At 31.7% G+C, this 24,538-nt stretch overlaps 2 protein-coding genes and 1 pseudogene across 3 annotated transcripts in view; 1 reads left to right on the forward strand and 2 right to left on the reverse strand.

Moving 5' to 3' along the window:
- LOC125830656 (60S ribosomal protein L7a-2-like) overlaps positions 1-24,538 on the forward strand; it is a 431,324-nt gene that overhangs the window by 321,960 nt on the left and 84,826 nt on the right. The gene's annotated exons all lie outside the window — the stretch shown is intronic.
- On the reverse strand, positions 5,828-7,950 carry LOC125829578 (serine/threonine-protein phosphatase 7-like; annotated as a pseudogene).
- Positions 19,072-23,503, reverse strand: LOC125830637 (uncharacterized). Its single transcript, XM_049509815.1, has 7 exons — positions 23,070-23,503; positions 22,129-22,181; positions 21,631-21,723; positions 21,334-21,557; positions 20,484-20,550; positions 19,634-19,738; positions 19,072-19,488 (listed from the first exon to the last, which is right to left on the reverse strand). Exons 1-7 carry the CDS (start codon positions 23,497-23,499, stop codon positions 19,465-19,467), a joined length of 996 nt encoding a protein of 331 aa, XP_049365772.1. The 5' UTR covers positions 23,500-23,503; the 3' UTR covers positions 19,072-19,464.

Below are 24,538 nucleotides of genomic sequence, written 5' to 3' on the forward strand. Positions count from 1 at the left end.
TAGCCTAATTTGTAAAAGTTTATACAATAGAACTTTAGAAAAATATGAACTCTATTTCAGATACATAAATAAGATGTAAAACCAAAATACATTAGAATAATGAAAAAAAAGTAATTTACATCTTTGTATACTTATGATTATCAAGATTTAGTTTTGAATTAGGGACATGGAATTGAGAGGATTAAGAAAGAAAGGGAGATGGTGAAAGTGTTTGAAGATCGTGGGGGGTGGGCTGGGGGTGAGAGATACGGAAGGTAATGGGATTTGGAGAGGGAGCAACAGATCAAAGTGAGAGAAAAACTTTTTGAATTGATAATTTACCATTAATTAATGAGTTTAAATTTTAAGATAATTATTTAATATCATATATAAGAGCTTTGTGTATCTAATTAAATATTTTAAACTATATAGTATAAAAAATAAATGTGGTATTGTGCGTAATTTTTTTAAACTAGAGGTAAATTAAGTATATATGGTACTAAAGTATGTCTAACTAGGTAGTTTTTCCTTAATTTAATAAATAATAACTTTAAATTTTATTTTTTAAAGAACAATTGGAAACATGTAAAAAATCGTATTAATTTTAATTGAACCATTTTTATTTACTATTTTAAATAATTTAATAATTTAAAAAAATCATCTTAATAAACAATATTCTTAGAAACTTATGAGTTTCTGTCTACCGTACTCGTTTCAAATTAGACAATTCAAAACTAGTCTGGTGGGCACAACATTATGTTAGGATTTGCCTTGAATATTTTATATTATTTAAATTTTATCGTAATTGTGTTTTACTTTAAAAAAGATTTTCATATTTTACTTTTTTGGGTGGTGAAGTTTTACACTTCTATAAATAGAGAATTCTTTTATCCTTCGGGGACAAAATAAATTAATACAATAGCATCTATTTATAATATACACTCTAGTTATTCAAGAGTCTTATTAATGGGAATGTTATTTCTCGTGAGAATGATTTCTTATGATCACTTATAAATTAAAAAGAAGATGTTTTTTCATATCACTATAATAAAGATATTTTATGTGTAAAAAATGAAAATTTAAAAGGGACATAAAACCAAAAAACAAGTTTGTAAGGGTTATTAATATCATATCAAAATATTATGCTTGCATGTGTTTTCAGTATACTTTTTGTCGTTTAATTTATTATCGTTTAAGTTTTATGATTATTAATATTTGACATTTTGTTATTTCGATCCCAACAAATTAAGGTCCGGCAAGACACCATACTTTTCTGTTTTTCTTAGATCTGTGCGTTTTGAATAATGTGAATCTCTGTGAATCTAACGTGTTGTATTCAGGTTATTTTACAATTTACATACGTTATTATATACTGATCTAATATTATTTTGCTTAGTAGTGAGTAAATACTTTTTGTATTTATCGAGACTGCGACCCACTAGGGCAATTCATTTTGAAAACGTGGATAAATAGGAGTAACGTGGCCAAAACGTATTAAATTGGTACTATAATATTCATTGTGCTTGGTGAAACAGGACACAAATTTTAGGGGATGTAAACTAGAATTTGATTCTTCACATTGTTTTTGGTGAATTTATCGTTTATAGGTTTGGATTCTATTGTTGTAAAACAAGTGGCGAAATCAGAAATTTTATCAATATATTCAAGATTTAATATATACATTTGAATTTAGTATAATTTTTTATATACAATAATATAACATTTTGATGAAAGATGTTCGATTGTCCACTCATCACTACATATAACTACGCTGCTACTGCGTAAAACTTTATTTAGTTTATGTATATTTTCGCTCCTGATTTAAAAAAGTACTGTCATCAGACAGGTACTAGCTGCATTTTAGTAAAGATAAGTCAAAATCACATAATCTATGCAATGTTTGTAAAGATGAATGACGCTTTTTGTTTGTTTTTTTTTGAAAAAAAGAAGTTTGTTTTTTTTTAATTCAATTGTGATTGTTTCCTTTTTTAATGAAACAGAATAGCAAAACCAAAAGTATTATTGATTAACACTTGGACCTGAATCGTCACTTGTATTATTGATTAATTCCTGCAAATAATATTGGTCTCAAAACCTCAATTGATAAACTATAATAATGTCTCATAAAAAAAGAATTTCATAGTTAAACAAAGTGTCAATACAACAAACTATTCTTGGCTCAAAAGAAAATATTATATAGTTCCAGCAGTACATATATACGTAGTTATCCGTATTAATAGTACAAATTTAAAGCATGAATTCAATCAAAGGATTCAATTAACATTAACAAATTTGTCGCAATTGGAGTAACCTTGAAAGTCGAATTTAGTCTTGTGTCGAGTCTTGTATGGTAAGAAGATGTATTTTGAACGCCTTTTCAATATCCTGCACTTTAATATCAACATTCTCATCAATCTGCAACGATATAACGAATGTCATCATCAATATGTTAGAGGTTTTAATGTAGTTGGCGAGAATGATTATTATTATTCAAATATGTTAGAGGTTTCTGTCCCTACCATGTCTTGGTGTCATATGTTCCATTTGAGCAACCAAGAACCGGTAATTGAGGAAACCCACGAAAGGGCAGATGATTGTGGTCCAAGTATTTTAGTTATGAGTTCACCAGAGTTTGATGATGAGTCTAGTTTTAGACCGTCAAATTGTGTTTTACAATTCTGCACCGTTGCAACAGTTTTTTATGAACAATTTTGTGATGGGTCTAATGATGGACATTTCACTCCTGCACGTCTTGATGATGATGATGATGTGCACATATGTCTTGAAAATTAGACCATTATATAATGCACATGTGGCAATGACTTTCATCTCATCGCGATCAACCTCAATTCTTTCACAACTACAAAATCCAATTTCATGGCAGAAAGACAAAACCATGACTCGAGATTGGGTTAATGGCCTAATGTATCCCTTTGATTGAGCGTCTAGGAATGTTTTGGCTTCAATTCGAGTCCGGAGCCAAAGGGGTAAGAAATTTTTCCAAAAATTTCAAAAGGGCAACAAAATTAATTATCGAACCAAAAAGACAACTTTATGACGGAGAATCAAATGGCGTTTAAATTAGGGCCGCTGCCACAAGCCGCTGATTTCTATGCGCCTTGCAAGGCACAGCTGTCACGAGCCTTGTAAGGCTCAACCGTCTTGCGCCTTGCAAGGAGCATAGAGATCAGCGCCTTGCCGCGTTTTTTTTTAAAAAAAAAATTGTTCAGTCCAATTTATTAAAAAATAAAATAATTTGAAGTCCTCTGATTATTAAACTCTTTCTTTTTCTCTTTTACAAGTTTTAGCATAAAACTTTTTTTTTTGAAGTCCTCCGATTGTTAAACTCTTCTTTTATTATTCTTAAAATATTAATACAAAAGTTGATTAAAACTAAACAAGGCGCGTGGGCCCTGCACCTTGGAAGGCTTTGGTACCCTGTGCCTTTGTTGCATTTCATTCTGTAGTTCCACGTGATATATGTTTCAACAAAAATACAAAAAAAATTGCAATGTTGAATCAAATCAACACTGTAAAGGTTTCACGTGGTATATGTTTCAATAAAAATAAAATAATTCAATTAGTAATAAAAAATTATTAGATAAAGTGATAAAAAAATTATTTTCTTCGTAATTTACTCATATTAAAGTGAATAAGAATAATTAAAAAATAATATATTAAAATCACAAACAAAGGGAAAAAAAAATTAAAAAACTATTTATATAAAAGTGACAAACAAAGAAAATTTGAATTTTTTTTTTAAAAAAAATGATTAAAATTTAGCAAGACATGTGGGCCCTACGCCTTGTAAGACTTTGGTGCTCTGCGCCATTGTTGCATTTTAATTAAAAAAATTTATTAATAATTAAAGATTAATAAAATAAGAGTTTAATAATCGGAGGACTTCAAAAAGAAAAAAAATTATTAATCGGAGGACTTAAAAAAAATATTTATGTTAAAACTTGTAAAAGAGAAAAAAAAACGAGTTTAATAATCGGAGGACCTCAAAAAAAATTATTTAATAAATCGGATTGAACAAATTTTATTTTTTAGAAAAAAAAAAAGAAAAAAGCCGCAAGGCACTGATTTTTATGCGCCTTGCGGCGGGCGGCCCAAATTTAGACTCCGTTTGATTCTCCGTCAAAAAGTTGCCTTTTTGGTTCGATAATTAATTTTGTTGCCCTTTTGAAATTTTTGGAAAATTTTCTTACCCTTTTGGCTCCGGACTCTTTCAAATCGGGTTAATAGATCATTGATTTTGAGTTCAAGATCGAGGGTGGTTGTGGTTGGGAATGGGCATGGGAAGTTGCACGATGTGTTGTTCTTGTTAGAGGATGCAGGTTTACCATCCGAAGATCGATTCTTGTCTCTTCTCCAAACAATTATATTGATAGAATTTTTATATTTTATAGCCGATGAAAGTTTATATTTCTCTTTATCTTGGATATGTGAGAACTTTGTTTTTCCGTTTCTTCCATTTATGAAGTGACCTAGGACTTAATTATTATTTTTTATCTTTTTCCGTTTGTTCCATTTATGAATTGACGAGCAGCGATTTTGACCAAAACTATTTTTTTCTTTTTTTCACTAAAATCGCTAGCACAGCAGCGATTATTTAAGTTCAATTTTTTTTCTCCAACTAAAATCATTGTTGTGGCAGCGTTTTAATTAAAAAAAAAAATTAAAAACGTTTTCATGAAAATCTTTGCCTTGGTAGTGTTTTTATTTAAAAAAATTTAAAAGTCGCTGCTTTGGCAGCCTTGTCACGATATTTTTTATAAATTATTTCTTTTAATAAAATCACCCCCGATCAAAGAAACAAAAAATTTAAGAAAACCGTTGCCATTCAAAAAAAGAATATTAAAAAAAAATTAAAAAAAATATTAATTAAAAAAATCGCTGACAAGGCTGCCAAGGAGCAATTTACATTAATTTTTTTAAAAAATATGAATGCTTCCAAGGCAACGATTTTTTATTTTTTTTTTGATGAAAACGCTGTCAAGGCAGCGATTTTCAAAATAACAAAATTTTTTATTAATATAAACGCTGCCAAGGCAACAATTTTCATGAAAAAGTTTTAAATTTTTTTTTATTAAAAGTTGACGTAGCAGCGATTTTAGTTGGAGAAAAAAGAATTTGACTTAAATAATCATTGTTGTGCCAGCGATTTTAGTGAAAAAAAGAAAAAAAAAGTTTTGGAGGAATTTTTACTTGCTCTAACAAAATTTATTAGTTTCTCTTTCTTAACACATAAATGAGTTGAAATTAAGGGGGTCAATTTGGGCAGGTCATTTTTTAAAAAAAAAGAAAATTCTTTATTAGAAATTAAAATTTTGATTATAAAAGTTAAACAACAATATGTTAAAATGATTGAGATTAAGGGGATCAAATTGGACATATCATAATCCAATCTATTTTTTAGGCAGTTTGACACCAAAGTAAACTTGGGTGATCGTGATAATGATGTCTTGCATGTCTAGAAAAAACTACCCCATTATATAATGCATATGTGGCAACGACTTTCACCTTATTGCCATCAACCCCAATTCTTTCACGACTACAAAATCCAATTTCATGGCCAACTATAATGGATACAAGTGATAAAAACCAACTCATTGGTTTTATCAAAGAAAATCATGACATGTGAGTTATTCCACACTCAGTGGCATGAGTCTTTATCTAAATTTTCTTAGTGTAATGAGCAATTGTCTAAATTTTCTTAGTGTATGTTGTTGTATTTAGGATGGTCATATTTTCAAGGAAAAATGCAAAACAGATGAACTGCATACTGTATATCACATTAAAACATACCTCTATATGACTATGTCCTCATTTTTATATGTCTGCTTCAATCTGATTCAGTCATATTTGTAAAATCTTGTTCCTCGTCAGAATCAATGAGTCTCATAGTCATATTAGGGATTTACCTGTCCCAATATACTACACAATGGTATTGCACATTCTAGTAATTTCATAGAAAATTTATTGAAGAATTATAGAAAGAAAATCCATAAATCGAATTCAATATATGACAATGCTTCTACCTTAGGTCGACTAACTGCTTGAAAACTATGATAATCAGGATGCCAAAATCAAGAGGTTCCAAGACAATGTATGCTCCTTGATTTCTAAACCTATTCTCTGTTGCATGCGATTAAAGTAGAAACATAATATTTAAAACTTATTGCATACGCAACAACGGCTACAAAAATATGATTAAACTAAATTTTGATGTGATGGCTAATTTTTTTTCATCATATTGGAAATGACCCATTGCTAGGAAAAACCTCTCAAAGCAATTGAACCTACTGGTTTCAAAGTTACCTGAAACTGTGATAGTCTAAAACACTAAACAGTGTAATTAATCTCCCTTATTCAACTTTATGATCTATAGTGTAGCTCTTCTTCATTCCTTCAAGGTCATCTCGCTTATATCTTACATCTGCACCTTCATATGAGAAAACAATATGAGTAATTTCCTAATAGATAAAAGTTGCAAATAAATAATGTACATGTGAATTATTAGCACTAAGGCTTAAGTGTCAAAGAAAGAAAATAGAAAATATACCTTTAAGTTAGACTTCTTTAAAAAGTCTTCTGTACAATCGGGACCCCACAAGAGACAAATTCCTCTTTCTTCATTCAACTTTAATTAGTCCAGCAATGGAGGCTGGACTAATTTTTTTATTATTTTTTTTCAACCAAAAAAAAATTAGTCCAGCCTCCATTGTTGGGTTTGACCACATTACATAGTCCGAATTCAAATTTGTACATGTGTACGGAGAATCAATAATGAATCTTTTAGCATTTACTAACTCCTCCAGTGAACCGAGAGATAAATTGTGATCCAGAGCTATCTTTTGATGTTTCTTCCGTTTTGCTCTTTTAGATGACATGTCATTAGTGCCACGGAAAATAACACCATGTGCACTATAGACAGTATCGCCATTGATCGAGGCAAGAGGAAGTTCTTTGAAGCATCATAAACACTCCTGGTAAACATGTTTTCCTTTATCTTTATATTTGGTTAAGACTTCAATTTCAAAACCATAGACGGAAGTGCACTGTTTTGACTCGTGATTTCCATGAAGAAGAAACACCCTCCTTGACATAAGATTCTGAAAGAATGTACAGTTCCATTTAATATACACAGTTATAATCATTCGATATATACTAGAATTCATAGATATGGATCGGGACAGTTTAGAGGCAAAATGCATGTCATGACCTCACTATTGCTTGATGCATATCACTGATATAAGGCAAAAGAAGGAAGCAATAGGATAAGAAAAAATTCTATTGAAGTAACACTTTACAAAGACAACTGTATATGCATACACTACAGATTACCCATCAGCAGCCTATTTTGCTTTAGCATTTTGTTTCTATACACCCTCCAAAATGTTAAATGATGTTGCCAGAAAAGTGATAAAATATCTCTAAGCAAAACCACTCCACAAATTTCGCCGAAACCTAACTTTTTATGCCAAGTAAGCCAAAAAATTGATAGATACCATGTTCAGCATTAAGGATATGCATATCCTGGAGACCTCCCAAAAGAGAGAAAGACAGACAAAAGAAAGCTAGTTACAAAGCTCCTAGGAATTCTACAAGTTGATCTACTTTTATACAATACTCTTTATACTAAAAATTAAAAAATACAATACAATTCTCTTTCACTTTCAGAATAGAATTGGACCTATTTTCAAAACATCTTTCATTCCTTCCATTCCATACAAACCACCATAATAAATTAAAATTGACGAAGTAATAAACAATGCCATAATAATCTAACTAAAAGTAATTATAGAAGTATTAGTGATAATTGTTACCTTCCAAGCAAGCAAGAGAAGGAAGGTCTCGAGACCCATGCCCCTCTATCAATGTAGTCCCGTTGAATACAAAGAATCGATCTTTGGATGGTAAACCTGCATCTCCTAACAAGAATAACACATCGTCCAACTGCCCATGTTATTGTTGATTATGTGACACTTTTTAAATGAAATTCATTTTCGGATATGGTTTCAAGAAATTTCATGTATTGATTATATAGTTTTTCTCTCACTATCATACATTGAATGTTTTTAGTAAAGATATAGTGAATAATATTTGCTTATTAAGAAATAATGAACATTATATATAATGAATTTATTTTTACAATAAATTAGGGGTGTCAATAATGAGTCCAAATATAGGTAATCCGCCCAAAATTTTAAAGATTGGGCTCAAGATAATTTTAATTGGGTTCACTCTCAACCCATTCAAGCGATAACCCATTTTAAAAGAAAGGAAAAAGAACAAATATACTCCCGAACTATCATGAATGGTATGCAAATATCCTCCGTCATACTTTTGGGACATTAGTGCCCATACCATCCAAAAACTAGAGCATATATGCCTTTTACTCTAACGGAAGACTAAATAGGAACACGTGGCACAATCTTATCCGTCGATTCAATATTTAATAAATGTCGGGTCGGTGGATAAGATTATGACACGTGTATGTCCGTTACAATAAAGGGTATATATGCTCTAGTTTTTGGACGGCAGGGGCACCAATGTCCCAAAAGTATGACGGAGGATATCTACATACCATTTACGATAGTTCAGGGGTATATTTGTCCTTTTTTCCATTAAAAGAATCATCAATAGAACCCAATCTCCAATTTTAACTCGTTTTATGACTCTATATTTGCGTTGATGTAATGTATGCTCCTATATTAAACTAGTGAATATGTTCGCGCTTCGCGCTATGAGAAAAAAATAATTAAAAATATTTAAATAAATCATTTCTTATATCTGAATATCAAAAATATTTTAAGAATCATTTCTAATTTTCTAATTCAAATAGATTTAAATCTTAAGTTCTAGCTATTATTAAATACAGTTTAAGCAACGTAATAATAAATGTTGAAATAATTCAATATAGTGTGAATTATTTTGCTATTGATTAGAATCGTAATTTATAATAATAAATATATTTTTTTAATTGAATCATAATTGTTTTACTGAATTGTAGATGCACTTGAAAAAAATGGATCATACAATATTAATATATTATATGATGTGTTTGATTTTTTGAACAAAATGAAAAGAACACAAATGGTCATCGGGCAAAAGGTTTATTGTAGCAAAGTCGTAGAAGTAAATTTTGTATAAGAAATGTAACTTTTTAAATATTTATCATACATAATATTCATTGAAAATTCATCTATTCAATGTAGAAAATTTAAATAAATTGCAACACAAGATAAAAGAAAATTTTAAAATTTGTATTGCAATTACGCACAAACGTTAATTTTTTTATTAATCATTATTAAGTACTATAATTGAAGATTGATATCTCAATTTAGGAAAATATAAAGGTGGAAGATAAAAGACTGATGTAGAACCTCACTTTGGTCAGGATTATCATTTATCTTCCTTTTTTAAAAAAATTTTTTTTGCTTTCTTTTGATTTATAAAATCTGCAAAAAAAAAAAAAAAATTATTTATTTCTCTCCTCACCATTATTACAATTTATTAAATAGTAAATACTTTTCACCTCCCCTCACCCTTTTTAATAAAAATTCTTGTTGATCTCTCCTCATTATTATCATAATTAATTTTTCTTATTCAAAAAATCTCTTTTTCCTTAATTGTTTTCTTTCCTTTGATTTATAATTCTTTTTTAAAAAATAGATCTTAAATATTTTATTTATCTTTCTCTGCACTATTGGTACAATTTATTATAATTATTTTTTTTATTTTTTTCTCGTTGTTGCTATAAAACATTTTCTTTAATTCCTCTTTTGTTATGAAAATCTTATTTATCTCTTCTCCTTATTATCACTTTTATTAATTTATTATTATTATTATTTAAATAAATCATTTTCTTTTCTTTTAAATTTTTCTCTTGATATATATATATATATATTTCTTTGACCAAGAATTTAAATTATCCTTTTTCTCCTTTTCTTGACTTTTAAATATTTTTTTCTTATTTATATTTATGTTTTAAAACGCAAAAGAAGTTATAAATAGTATCTTAATTAGTAGTAACTCTTTAACATATTTATAGTACACACCTTTATATTATGACTAGATAATGTTGCCCGTGCTATGCACGGGCCCAATAATATAAATGGTATGTTTTGGGGCTAATAACCGAGTTTTTGAAGCGATTGTTTGCGTGGATAAAGGAATAAGTTTTTTTTATCACAAACCTGTACTTTCTTTGACGCTATTTAAGGCATAATAAGACTACCCACATACAACCTTTTTGAAATATTTTATGTTGTCAATTACCATGATTTATCGTATTTTTACGATAGATTCACTTCAAGAATCAGTGGAATTTTTTGTATTTTTTTCAAAACATATTTTATGTTGTCAATTATCATGATTTATAGTATTTTTACGCAATTTTTAAATATAAAAAAAATAAAAAAAAATAAGACAAATAAATTAAAATGGACCCAATATATGTTATTTTTGTTGTCTCAATTTATGTGACACAAATTAAATTTGGAGAGTCATCCAAATTTTCATATGTTTTTTTAAAAAAAATTAAGTTATTAATTATTGTGATTTATAATATTTTTATGTAAATTTGAAATAACGTACATTACTGGTCACATTGTCCTAATTTATGTGATATGGATAAAATTTCAAAATTAACCCTTTTAAAATATCTATATTTTAAGTTGTTGATTATTATTATTTAAAATACTTTTTTGGTAATTTTAAAATGACATGTGTTATTTTTTTTGTCCCAATATATGTGAGTCTGATACAATTATGAGAGTCAACCTATTTTATTATATAGCTTTTAAATATTTTAAATTGATAATTATTGTAATTTTCAATATAGTAGATATATATATATATGTGTCACAAATGGAAAAGTCCCAATCAAGGAAGCAACATATATCATTTACAAATGACTTAAAAAGCATTAAAAATTACAATAATTATCAATATATATATATATATATTATTTTAAAAGGGAGTTTATGCCCAAATTCTACTATATAATAACTATAATATATAATATTCAAGAAAGTCCCAATCTTGAATATTATATACTATACTTGGGCATAGTAGAAATTTTAAAAGTCCCACAAGTATAATATATAATATTGAAGATTGGGAAAAGTCCCAATCTTGAATATTATATATTATAATTGGGCCTAAACTCCCTTTTATAATATAGTAGAAATTATAATAAATATATTTACTTTATTTATCTATCTTCTTACCATTACTATAATTTATTTATTTTTTATCTCTCCTCATCATTACTATAATTTATTATTATTTTAAAATTCATTTTTTACCTTCTATTTTTATAGTTTTTAAAAATGAAAATTTTATTATCTCTCCTCGTTATCATCGTAATTTATTCTTATTATTATTCATGAAAGTTTTCTTCTTTACAATTATTTATCTTTTAATCTACAAAATTAGTTAAAAATTTAAATAAAAATCAAATATTTTATTTATCTCTCTCCTCACATTATTACAATTTATTACTTTTTCTTTCTACCTCTTATTTTTAAAGTTTCCCAAGAAAAAAACTTATTCATCTCTCTTTCTTATTATCATAATTTAATATTGTTTATGAAATTTCTATTCTTTCTTAATTTTTTTATCTATAAAATTTATATGAAAAGTATTTCTTTGATCAAGAATTATAATTAAATTTTTTTCTCCTATGCTTGATTTTTAAAATATTTTTTTTATGTATGTGCTATGTTAATAAAAATCAAAATATTCTTTGAACGTTTAGTTTATATATTTTTATAACTTTTTTTCTATTTTAATGTTAAATAAAAAAAATAGAAGGAGAATGATGTAATTAGTAAAACAAAATATAATAAAGAGTATCGTATAACTCCCTTTCCTTTTTTCTGTTTTCTTTTATGGTAATATTTTTCCTTTTTTTTCTTTTCCGTCCTTTTACTTTTTACTCAATTTCATGCCTGGCCTTCTCATTCTTTTCAAACTATCATATTATTAAAAGAGAATCAATTTTTAATTTTTTTTCCATAACTTTCCATATTATTTTAATGCCTTATAGTCCTCAACTCCTCATTATTTGTAAATCAAAAAGAATAGAATGAGAGAATTAATACTTCATGGTGGCGTCATTTCCACGGTTCACAAGTTGAATGTTAGAAGACATTTTGATGTTTTTCGATCTTCAAGTATATTGAATTCTTAAATAGGATTTCATTCTTATTTTGCTAGATCCGCTTGTTGTAATTTGTGTTGGCATAAAATGGTCAAATCTACACAGGTATATTCAAACGAATTCATTCATACAAACAAATCTTTTATTTATTTATCTGAGCTAATAAAACATCTCTTGCTATGAGTTCTTGATTTCATCTCCTGCATAATGTTTATTTACACAAATAAAGAAAAAAATTAATTTACCTGAAGGATCGTAAATATGCTCTTGCAATGATTCTTCCATTTTGTCAATTTACCTTCAGAATATGTGCTCTCCAACCTAGTTTTATTTGTACAAACAAATCAAAAATGTGATCTATCTAAGGTAGTAAAACTTTTCAAAAATTAATTTACTTGAGGTAGTAAATCTTCTCTTCCAATGATTCTTCCATTTTGTCAATTTACTTACAGATTATGTGATCTCCTATGTATTTTTTTATACTTTTTTAATTGGTTGATTACAAAATCGTTACAACTATTCATTTTCTATTGCAACAATAAATATATTCTTTATGTTAAAACTTTTCATTATCCTCTTTTATTGTAGGTTAATAGATGCATTAGAGGTATTTAGTAGATTATTATATTAAGAAATAAATTTTAAAAATCAAAAATTGAGGGAAAAAATAAAATGAAATGGTGGCCATAAGGGAAAAGGATCTGAAAAATACTTCAACTTTGGCCGAAATTGTTGTTACGATATCAAACTTTTTGGAGGACCTTTTACCCCCTGCACTATTTAATAGTGTAATTTAAAGGTATATATGTGCCCACGTGGACACATTACTATTTATATTTATGATGTCCATGTGGACACATATATACCTTTAAAATACACTATTAAATAGTGCATGGGGTAAAAGGTTGTTAGAATTTAGATCATTAAGAGAGAAAGAAGAAATTGTATTGAACTGAATTGAGAAGATATTTTGTCACACCATTTACATTCACTAATGGTCCTTATTTATACACTGTTCTAGATCTAACTAACTCTAACAAATATATGTCAGCTCAGCATACTATCACCTGCACATCTAACTAACTTTTACAACTTGACAATCACATTGTATATTTCAACACTCCCCCTTAAGCAGGAGGATGTAAAAGATCCAATACTCCTAACTAGTTTAACAAATGAACATGTTGTGGTTGACTTAGGCCCATTATAAGAAGATCAGCTTGTTGTTCTCTTGTGTTAACATAAACAACTTCCACTAGTCCCTTTTTGATTTTGTCACGAATAAAATGACAATCTATTTCGATGTGTTTTGTGCGCTCATGAAATATGGGATTTTGAGCAATCTGCATAGCAGATTTGCTATCACTACAGATGCATACTGGTTGTTTAACCTCAGCTCCTAATTCTTTGAATAATCCCAGCAACCAAGTAATCTTTGTCACTGCTGCTACCATACTTCTGTACTCAGCTTCAGCTGAGCTTCTAGAGACTGTAGCTTGTTTCTTAGATTTCCATGAGATCAGTAAATCACCAAATTTAATGGCAAAACCAGTCACCGAACGTCTGGTATTTGGGCAAGCTGCCCAATCAGAATCACACCAACATGTAAGAGCTTGAATTGTATTTGCCTTTAGTAAAATACCTTGTCCAGGAGCCAGTTTCAGATACCTCACTACCCTGATAGCAGCATTCCAATGTGATGTTTTGGGATATTGCATGAACTGGCTTAGGGTCTGCACATCAAAACTAATAACTGGCCTAGTGATTGTTACATACAATAACCTGCCAATGAGCCTTTGGTATGCAGTTACATCTGCCAACAATTCATCATTTTTAATTCCCACTGTGGCATCATATTCATGAGTGGTTAGCTTCTGAATTACTTCAATAGGAGTGATAGCTGGTCTGGAACCTCCTAGTCCCATCTCTGATATGAGATCCAATATATACTTTCTTTGATTCAACAACACACCTTTTGTGGATCTGAGCACTTCAATTCCCAGAAAATACTTTAAGGTACCTAAGTCATTCACTTTAAATTTCTGATGCATGATAGCCTTAGCTTAATCAATTAGAGCCACATTACTCCCAGTAATCAGCAAGTCATCTACATATACCAATATTAGAACTATGTCTGACCCTTGTTTCATAGTAAACAGAGAATAGTCATGGTTACTTTGAACAAATCCTGATGATATAAGAGCCTCAGTGAGTTTTAGATTCCATTGCCTTAATGCCTGTTTAAGACCATAAAAAGATTTTTTTTCAACTTACAGACTTCATTTTTGTTCCCTCTTTGACCTGTGAAACCTTGTGGCATTGACATGTATACTTCTTCATCAAGATCACCTTGCAAGAAAGCATTATAGACATCCATTTGGAACATGTCCCAACCTTTGGAAGCAGCCAAAGCAATTACAGATCTTATTGTAACCATTTTTGTAACTGGAGAAAAAGTATCATGATAGTCTAGGCCCTCCCTTTGGCTGTAACCTTTAGCTACAAGCCTGGCTTTGAATCTTTCAACATTATCATTAGTTAAGTATTTGATTTTGTAAACTCACTTTGACCCACATCATGTTTGCCATCAGGAAGAGGCATTATTTCCCAAGTTTTGTTAGCTTTAAGGGCTTGAATTTCTTTTTTCATGGCATCCATCCATATAGGATCCTGTGCAGCTTCCTTAAAGGTAACAGGCTCTACCAAGGTGGAAAATTTTGCAAGAAAACTTTTATAGGAATCAGAAACAACATCATAGGACAAGTAGTTTGATAAGGGGTAGGATGCTGAGGACTTTGGTTTGTTTGATACATAATCATGCATCCAAAGAGGTTGTTTCACAGTTCTTGTAGACCTCCTTGGAGATGCAGCTGGACCAATTGTATGTACACCATCTTCAGTTTCAATGTCATCCCCCTTGCAGGTGCACCTTCAAGGACATCATCTTCAAGGACAGTAGTTTCATCAATACTAACGTCAGCTGAACCAACTGAATCATCCAAAGAAGGCTCAGTTGAACCTGCCTCAGCATGAATCTCCCTAACAGGATAAGTAAGAGAGTAATATTCCAACTGAAGATCTTCAAATTGACATATTCCTCTATGAGTATCATGGAAACAGTTGTGAGCATCCAGGAAAGGAAAAACATTTTCTCTAAAGAGGACATCTCGACTCACAAAGAATTGTTTATGCTTAATATCAAACAACAAATATCCCTTTTGAGTTTCAGAAAAACCCATCAAGACAGCAGCCCTTACCCTTTCACCAAATTTGCCCTAGCAGTAGTAGTGGCAAAATATAAACAACCTATAACTCTTAGGTGTTGAATAGACATCTTTTTGCCATGAAGTAATTCACATGAAATCTTGCCCCCTATAGCAATGGAAGGCAATTTATTAATGATATATACAACAACTTGTATGCAGAGGCCCCAATATTTGATAGGAAGATGTGACTGAAATCTCAATGCCCTAGTTGTATCTAGAATGTGTCTATGTTTTCTCTCGACTACACCATTTTACTGTGGTGTATACACACAACTACTTTGATGAATAATTCCAAGGTCCTGAAATAAATTATTTGAGAGTTGAAGAACTCTGCACCATTATCGGTCCTAACCATCTTGATCATACAACCAAATTGATTATTAACCATAGCTAGAAAGGTCTTTACTGCTACAATCATTTCAGACTTGAGTTATAACAAGTATATCAATATAATTCTTTATTTTCTCTCTCAATGATCTAAATTCTAACATAGTATCAGAGCAGGTGCTTTGCACCAGAGATCTCTAAAACTTCCGCAAAATAGCTAGATCGTACAGATTGAGAGTTAATCATGGTTGAAGGAGATTCAAGTACACAGTCACCAATTGTAGGAATTGATCACAATCATGTGTTGTATCTGCAGGCGTCAGATACTCCAGGTACAATTTTAGTTCCAACTCAATTAACATGAGCAGAAAACTATGGATTGTGGAGCAAATCTATGAGAATCGCACTGCTTGGAAAAGGGAAGTTAGGATTCGTGAATGAAGTTTGCAAAAGGGAAGCACAAAAGAGTTAATTAAGAGATCTGTGGGATAAGCATGATGCAATTATACATTCGTGGATCATGAACTCGGTTTCGAAGAATTTGCTGAGTGGAATAGTGTATAGGTCAAATGCACATGCAGTATGAGAGGATCTTAAGGAGAGATTCAACAAGGTAAATCGTATGAGGATTTTTCAGTTACACAAAGAAATCGCAACAATGTCTCAAGGTACGAGCTCTGTTTCTATGTATCATTCAAGGTTGAAGGAACTATGGGACGAATATGATATGATTGTACCAGTGCCGAGTTGTGGTTGTGATAAATCGAAGGATTATGTGGAACATCTTCAGGAGCAGAGACTGTTGCAATTTCTAGCTAGTTTGAATTACTCATATGATCACACCAGAAGGCAGATACTACTTAAAATTGTTGCTCCTTCAGTGAATCATGCATACGCGATGATAATTAAGGTAGAAAGTGATCAATCCATAGGTACTAATTCTACAAATCAGAATCAGTCAGATCCTTTAGTAATGAGCTTTGGTAGGGGAAGAGGCCATGCTTATCAGGGAACCACTGGTAGAGGACAACCCTATCAAGGTACTGTTGGGAGAGGATAACCTTACAAAGGAAAAAAACCTTTCTTAGTCTGTGATTGGTGCCAAAAGAATGGACACACAAAGGAGCATTGCTGGAAGATAATTGGATATCCAAATAATAGAATGGACACAAACAAGGGCAGTACTGCAGTGAACAATGTGACTGGTGGTGAAAGCTCTTATCCAAAGATAGGATGTGTGGAAGAAAAGTCGACTAATGAGCTTGGAGGAAGAGGAGTTTCACTTAACAAGGAATAATACAAACAACTTTTTGGACTACTGAGCAAAAATGCCAGCACAAGCATTGCTCAACAGCCTCAAGGATGCTATGATCATCAAGGTAACATGACAGGTATGACTGTATGTTTTATGTCGATATTGTTGTAGGAGAATAGATTGTGGATTCAGGAGAAACACACCATGTTACAGCTAACATAAAAAGGCTAGAAGAAACTTTCATAATCGTAAAAAAAATAGGAGATAAAGTGCAGCTTCCTACAGGGCATAAAGCAAATATTACACACATTGGCAGCCTAAAATTGTTCGATATTGATATTGTGGAGGATGTATTGCATGTCCTAGACTTCAAATTTAATTTGTTATCAATAGCTAAACTGACTAAAGAGCTTCATTGTGTGGTTACTTTCTTCCCTGATCAATGTGTGTGTCAGGATCTCTCAAGTGGCAGGGTCAAGGGAACTGGTAGAAAGAGGGATGGATTATACATTCTCAATGATGTTGTAAAGAATTGGAGTCATACTAATCATAGAGGCATACATGTTGTTGCAGCAACAAAGAATAGAGATGAAGTTGATATGTGGCATAGGAGGCTAGGACACACTTCATCATCTACCATGAAGAATATAGGTTTTCTTTCTGACACTAGTTTTCTACAAAATAAATGTTGTGTATGTCCATTAGCCAAACAATCTAGACTTGTTTTTTCCACATAGTGTTTCAAGAGCTGATGTACCTTTTTCTCTTGTCCACATTGACCTATGGGGTCCTTATAAGACATCTACTTTTGATAACAAACAATATTTCCTAATTATTGTGGATGACTATAGTAGATATACATGGATATACTTGTTACAACTCAAGTCTGATATACAATGTGATTGTCAAGTCGTAAAAGTTAGTTAGATGTGCAGGTGATAGTATGTTGAGCTGGCATCTATCTGTTTGAGCTAGTTAGATCTAGAACAATGTATAAATAAGGACCATCAGTGAATGTAAATGGTGTGACAAAATATCTTATCAATTCAGTTCAATACAATTTCTTCTTTTCTCTCTCAATTATCTACATTCTAACAAAGTTCGATATTGTTACAACAATTTCAGTCAAACTCGGATATATTTCAGATTTTTTTCCCAATTTATAATTCAGTGTAAGATTTGTTCTTGTTCACTCAAATAATTAATTTTCAAGTCCTTATCCAATTTTAATAACTTTAATTTACAACTTTTCACAATGCACAAGGATGCTTTTATTATACTCATGAGTTACCACCTTGTCCAAGTTCATGTATGTCCATAGTTTCGGTCACACAAATATTATGTCAATTCAAAACTTCAATTAGAAGTTTTAAAAAAAAAAATTGATTTCTTAAATTTTATGTTAAATTAAATTGCTCTAAACAAATTGAAGCAAATAAGGTAAATATATGTGATATCTCTTGCACAATCGAAAATGTGAATGGAACTGGAGTGTTTGAGATACATAGAGATAACAATGGGGTGTTAAGTTTAACCCGCAAAAATTTTAACCCGCCCCACTCCACCAAGCATTACAATTTTTTTCTTTTTCAACCGGCCTATCCCACCCTGCATAAATCCTCACCGCATGAACCCGTTCTGCATAATTTTTTGAATATTTATCTTTTTTAATCAAGTTTGATACTAAAAATAAAATTTATAAATATTAATTCATTTTCTCTTTAAGTTGTATTAATTTAATAGATGATAACTTAAATTTTTTGTTTTTTAAAGATCGATTGGGAAGCATGTAAATGAACCATTTTCATTTACTATCTTGAACCCACCCCACCTCGCATAGCCATAAAACCGCCTCATTGCCATCCCCTAGAGATACAGGTGCATCCTCTACTGAAGCACAATTAGGGACAGAAGCATATCCAAGATTTACAATAATGCATTTATATCTACTATTTATTGCAAACTTTCATAATTTTTTACATATAAATTATGCTCTGCATCGAAAGTACTTGCTTTAGATGGACTCGGTGTCGGCATGCTACATTTGCATCTGATTAGGGAGTGAAATGCCCGGAATAAGAATGTTCATTCTCAACAGTTCAAGTGAGTTAGATTAATGCAATTCAAATAAAATCATAATTGTGCTACAACTTTAAGCACAAGTAGGGGCTAATTAATCCCTTTATTCCTTTCTGTTCATTATGTTTTCCCTAACAAGAGTTCAGCAGCAGAGGACGTTGAAGGGAGATATTGGCAACGCAATGCTTGAATGCTACGCATCAGAACAACGATATGATACAACTAAGATGATACAACTCAACTTGTCCTATCTGACTTCATCAACTATTTATCGTTTTTTCAATTTACACGAGGTAGTTGTACATAGCGGGAGCTCAGTGCACCTGTGCATGTTGATAAAAGAGCATGTAAACTCTACTTGGTTAGGGCACAAATAATTCTGCTTACTCAATGTCTTTTACAGCGTCCTGCATTGGTGAAGAACAAGTAAGTTACAACTGATTGATCATAAAATACAGATCGATCTTTCATGACAGAGATCAAGGATATGCAAGTATCAAAATACACTAGGTTCAGTATGAACACAGTGTAATAGGAAATGATCAGTGTTACCTTAGCGAGCCGTGTTACATAAGTTGCAGCAAGTGCTGTAAACAATAAACCAACTCCAAGGGTCAATAGCTGGTTTCCTCCTAGGCCAATTTCAGATCCTTCTTGCTGGAACATCAAGAAATATAAGTTCATTGACGGAGTTACTGAATTTCTTGTGAGTTATTAGTTTATTATTTAAGTTTGAAACTTCCCAAATGAACAGAACTTTAAATGTTATGACATCAAGGATGGAAAGGCAACAACTTACAATATCTCAATTTGAACAAAGTTGGAACATATGAATGGTTGTAAAGCTAATCAATAGCACTGAAAAAGGAATGTCTCAATTTGGGTCTTACATGCCCAATACCCTACTTTTGTTTTCATAGTCCATAAGAATCAAATCAGAATAGTTGGCAGGTACTTAATCTCAACCGTGTTAGCTTGTCATGAATAAAACATAACGTCCTTTTTCCTTCTTTTTTTGATAATCATGGTGTTGGGGCTAGCTTGCACACACCTCGACCAATTTCATGGGTACCTACCTACACAGATACCAGGTAACTTTGTCCACCAAGACTTAGCAAGATGGGGAGGAATCACCTAATGTTTTTGCCTCCACTAGGCAAGTGTCAGTCAACCAAGCAGAGCAAGTAATGTTTCTAGTTGAGAAAAACAACGATAAATTGGTAAGAGTACACTTCTGAAGCAATTTCAAATGTTATATACTCTGCCTACTTCTCTTAACAAGAAAATGCAATCCTAATTTCAGCAGGACTGGAAGAATAAAATCACAGAAATAATGACTGATTATAAGAAGAGACAAAGATTACACAGATAAGTGAACAAGATAAACAAGTGGCAAACTCACAAGAATTGCACGGCCAAATGCACCTGCACTCACGTAAGCCCATGATCCAGGAAGCATTCCAAGCCAACTGCATACAAAACATAAGATTTTATCAATATGAAGAACATGCCTGACAAGTGAATCAACAAGTCCTCAAAAAGCAAAAGTACATTTGCCACAAAATGAAGCTATCATATACTCGCACTCTTGGATAGCTATGGCATTGCACTACCCTCAACCAAACCCTCATATCTAAAAAAAAAGAAATCTGAAGGAGAGGCTACTTCCACAAATCTAGAATCTAGATTGCAAACAAATCCTTACTACATTGTTCAACAAAACAGCTTTGCTAATGCTAAATATCACCCAAGGTGATCAAAGACTGTAAAAAAGAGTTTGATATCACTATACAAAACAGAAAACAGGCCTGTAAAAGACACAGCCTGTTCTTCTTCTCCCCACAATTTAGGTTTTTCTTTTTTTCGGCGCTTGTAATTGATCATGTAATGGAAAGCTCATTTGTATCACCAGATATCACATACCATATGATAGCTGTTACCTTGGAATTTCCACCTCAAAAACATCTCTCTGACAACAAATAAATGCCTAAGTGACTGAAAGGCCTGATATCAAATTACGCAATTCATGCAAAATTTTAGCACTGAGGTATTCCTTTCTATATGCATATGTTAAGATACATTTTCACATGAATACAAACATGCAACGGCAAATAAGGGGAAAAGAATCCGAATTCTTCCAAATCCTAGAAAATGAACTTCATCCTCGAAGTGAACCCAAAACACAGAAATTTAGACATCTGAACATTAGCCTAAAGGTGAAGAAGGAAGTGAAAATAGAAAATGAGACTCACCTTCCTAGAACATATGGTACAAACTCAACTGAAGTAAGTCCATAAAGATAATTCCCAAGAGAAAATGGAAGCAAAGGGCTCAAACGGAGAAGAGTAACAACTTTGAAACCATTTTCTCCAATTGCTTTGTCTATTGCGAGAAATTTCTTGTTCCCTTCGACCAGCTTAAGAATACGTTCACGAGCAAAATATCTGGCAATCAAGAACGCAACACTTGCCGCCACCTGAGTGCATATCACACTATTGAGAACACATTGTACATCATCGTGGCTATATTGAACGGAATGATCAGCTTACCGTTCCACCAATGGAAACAATGATGGTCCCAGTGACAGTGCCAAATAGAAGACCAGCCGACATGGTCAACGGAATGGCAGGTATTGCAAGGATCTATATCAGAAGTGTAATATTGAAAGTCAGTTCCATATAGAAACTCTAAAAGTTTCACTTATTGAGCTAGGCACATTTAATCTATTATGAATAAGAACTAGAACATTGGTCAAGCAAAAGCCCAAGAAACTTGACTGAAAATACATTAGTTTCACTTTCTGACAAAATAAGAACATTAACTCTTGCTACTTCGTGTTAGTTCATAGTATAAGCCCTCTATGAGTATCTTCTGAAGTACAAAACTTAGGCATGCACAACCTAGTATGATGGAACCGGACCAGAAAATACACCATATTTTATGTCCACAAAAAGCTTTTCCAACTAGACAACATTATACCCTTAACAAGTACATCGCTGCAGCTTCTTGAAATAGTTTAAACCAAGGAAACAGAGTTTAATTCTTACTTCTAGTCCAGCATAAACTGCAACAAAAAGAGCATATCCAGCTGGCCCATAACCTGCCATGTGAGGAGCCTCAATCAAAATGAATTCATAAAAGTATACTCACATGATAAATCTTGAAAATCATTGCATTCTTTATTCATTTGGCTTACAAGTATCTCAGTTTTGTTTAAAATTTCCACCAAACTGAATTGTGTGAGATAATTGTATTACGAAGCAAACTAGCACCAAAAAAGCCACATGGAACACAAATCAGTTCAAACAGGTCTACAAGATAAAGAAACCTTGAGCTTGGCAAGCGGTAATACTTGTTTGGAAATGCTATTTCACCAATTATTGACACATGAGGAGGAGACAGGAAAACACAAGGAGGAAAAGAGTAGATGTTCGCCAAATAGTTTTGTTTTATCCAAGACAAGAAGACCGTGTCAGGTTAGGCAACAACTACATGATTGGTGCATCATTCTAGCAGTAATATGGAAATACCAAAGAAAAATAGCCACGAGCCCAAGAGTCAATTCATATTTTCGCATAAAATTTTCTAATTAGAAATTTATGGTCATTCACCAAAAAGAAGCTTTCAACTCCCATTTAGATTAAGTGTATACTTGTGAGATTTGTCATGTAGGACATGTGTATCTTGTTCAACTTCATGATAGATTAAGTGTCTACTTGTGTGATGTCAATTGAAGTCGAGTCAAAGGACATATATATGTATTGCGCCTAATTGTTAACACCTCAATTGAGTGGAATGACTATTGATATAGTGGAAGCCAATCGATTCGGGGATTGAAGCACAGTTTGTTAATTGATTGAACTATTAACCAATAGAACTATCTAAACATATCTTATACATTACAAGTTTATGTAGTCTACTTAGAATCCAAATTCTAATGTCCACAAGCAAGTATGGAAACCTAATACAAGAAGTCATATGAGATTACCTTCAATAATGCCAGAAAACTGGTTCAAGAAAGCATTAATCTGGTCCTTGTATATGTACCCAACAGTTCCAAATCCACCAATCACACCCACAATCAAAAGACCAGCCAAAATGGTACCTTTAATAGCAGTATCATCATCTCCTGACCCACTATCCCTCTCACTCGCACCATCATCATTTTTGGGGTTCAAGTTAAGCAATTTCCTGAAGCTCTGAGGAGATTTGTTTGGTGTCTTCAAAAGGGTCTGCTGTTTCTTGGTTTCCCTTAAGGAAGAACATGGTTTCAAGAAATGAAATCTTTTAGGTTTGAAACTATACAGAAACGAATTAACAGGTGAATTTGTAAGGGAAAATTGAATCTTGGGTCCTTGTTGAAAAGAAGGAAAAAGAGTGACACATAAAGGTGTTCTGCTTAAATCAATGGTGGGCATTTCAGAGGCTTTTTTTGATTTTTCTCTTCTGTTTTAAGATTGTGCTGAGTTAATTCAAAGTGTTTTGAGGACTGCTATCAATTGTGAAATTTGTGTTGGGTGCTCCATCAAAGAATGGAACTTTGTAGAATCTACTGTTATTCTGTGCTTTGATTCCAAAGAAGATTTGTTTTGTGAGGATGAATGAAATTGACTATTGGCGATTGAATAAAATCTGTGCTTCTTGTTGAAGCACGTGCTCTACCCTATCACCAAGTCAAAAGACTATATGAATAGGTTGATACCGTGACAACATTCAACTACCTACTATCCATTTACCTTTATATCATTTGTAAGTTGAAGATGTGTCGTATTTTTATCTAATCGTCTTTTTTAATTACTTCTTCGCCTTACTTCTAATTTTTTTTCATCCCCACTATATCCAACCACTCACATCTTCTCCACATCTCCTTTTTACATGGCCAAACCATCTCAACCTCTCTTCCCTCATTTAGTCCACCAAAGAAGTCACTCCACTTTACCCCGGTTATTACTATTCCTAATTCCACTCAACCTAGTATTCTTACACATCAATCTCAATGACATCATTTTCGCCACTATATCTCTTTTAAAATAGGAGTTTTTAACTAATCAACACTCCATTCCATACAATAAAATCGACTTAACCACCTCTTAATAGATATTTATGTCAATATTAGACATGCATGAAATATCTTAAATTATTTTTAATCTTAAATTTGTATTTGTTACGATGGTCCCTTTACCTTTTCCAAATTTACAATTGGCGCGAATAAAATAGGTAACTTAAAATAGTTAAGAGATTCAAAAGTCACTAAAAATAGCTAAGTTTTCACTTATTTAAGTTCGAAAGCCGTTTCACCATATTTCCACATCAAAAGTAACTACCTTTTAAATAAAATTTCAAATAGTGACTATTATTTAAAATTCGGTTCAAAAATGGCTTATCCGTATAAACTATTACCACAAAAATGGTTTGGTCAGTTGGACGGACCCAGGCCCAAATGGCCCAAAAATTGGA

Source organism: Solanum verrucosum, unplaced genomic scaffold (genome assembly GCF_900185275.1).
Source record: "Solanum verrucosum unplaced genomic scaffold, falcon-dt-bn FXZP01000102.1, whole genome shotgun sequence".
Taxonomy (NCBI): Eukaryota; Viridiplantae; Streptophyta; class Magnoliopsida; order Solanales; family Solanaceae; genus Solanum; species Solanum verrucosum.

Coding starts and splice junctions, on each gene's coding strand:
- LOC125830637 (XM_049509815.1), bottom strand. CDS start 23,499: ATGCCCACCATTGATTTAAGCAGAACACCTTTATGTGTCACTCTTTTT. Junction 21,558..21,630: donor TTGTTTCCATTGGTGGAACG/GTAAGCTGATCA, acceptor ATATGCACTCAG/GTGGCGGCAAGTGTTGCGTT. Junction 19,739..20,483: donor CATTTGGCCGTGCAATTCTT/GTGAGTTTGCCA, acceptor TTGATGTTCCAG/CAAGAAGGATCTGAAATTGG.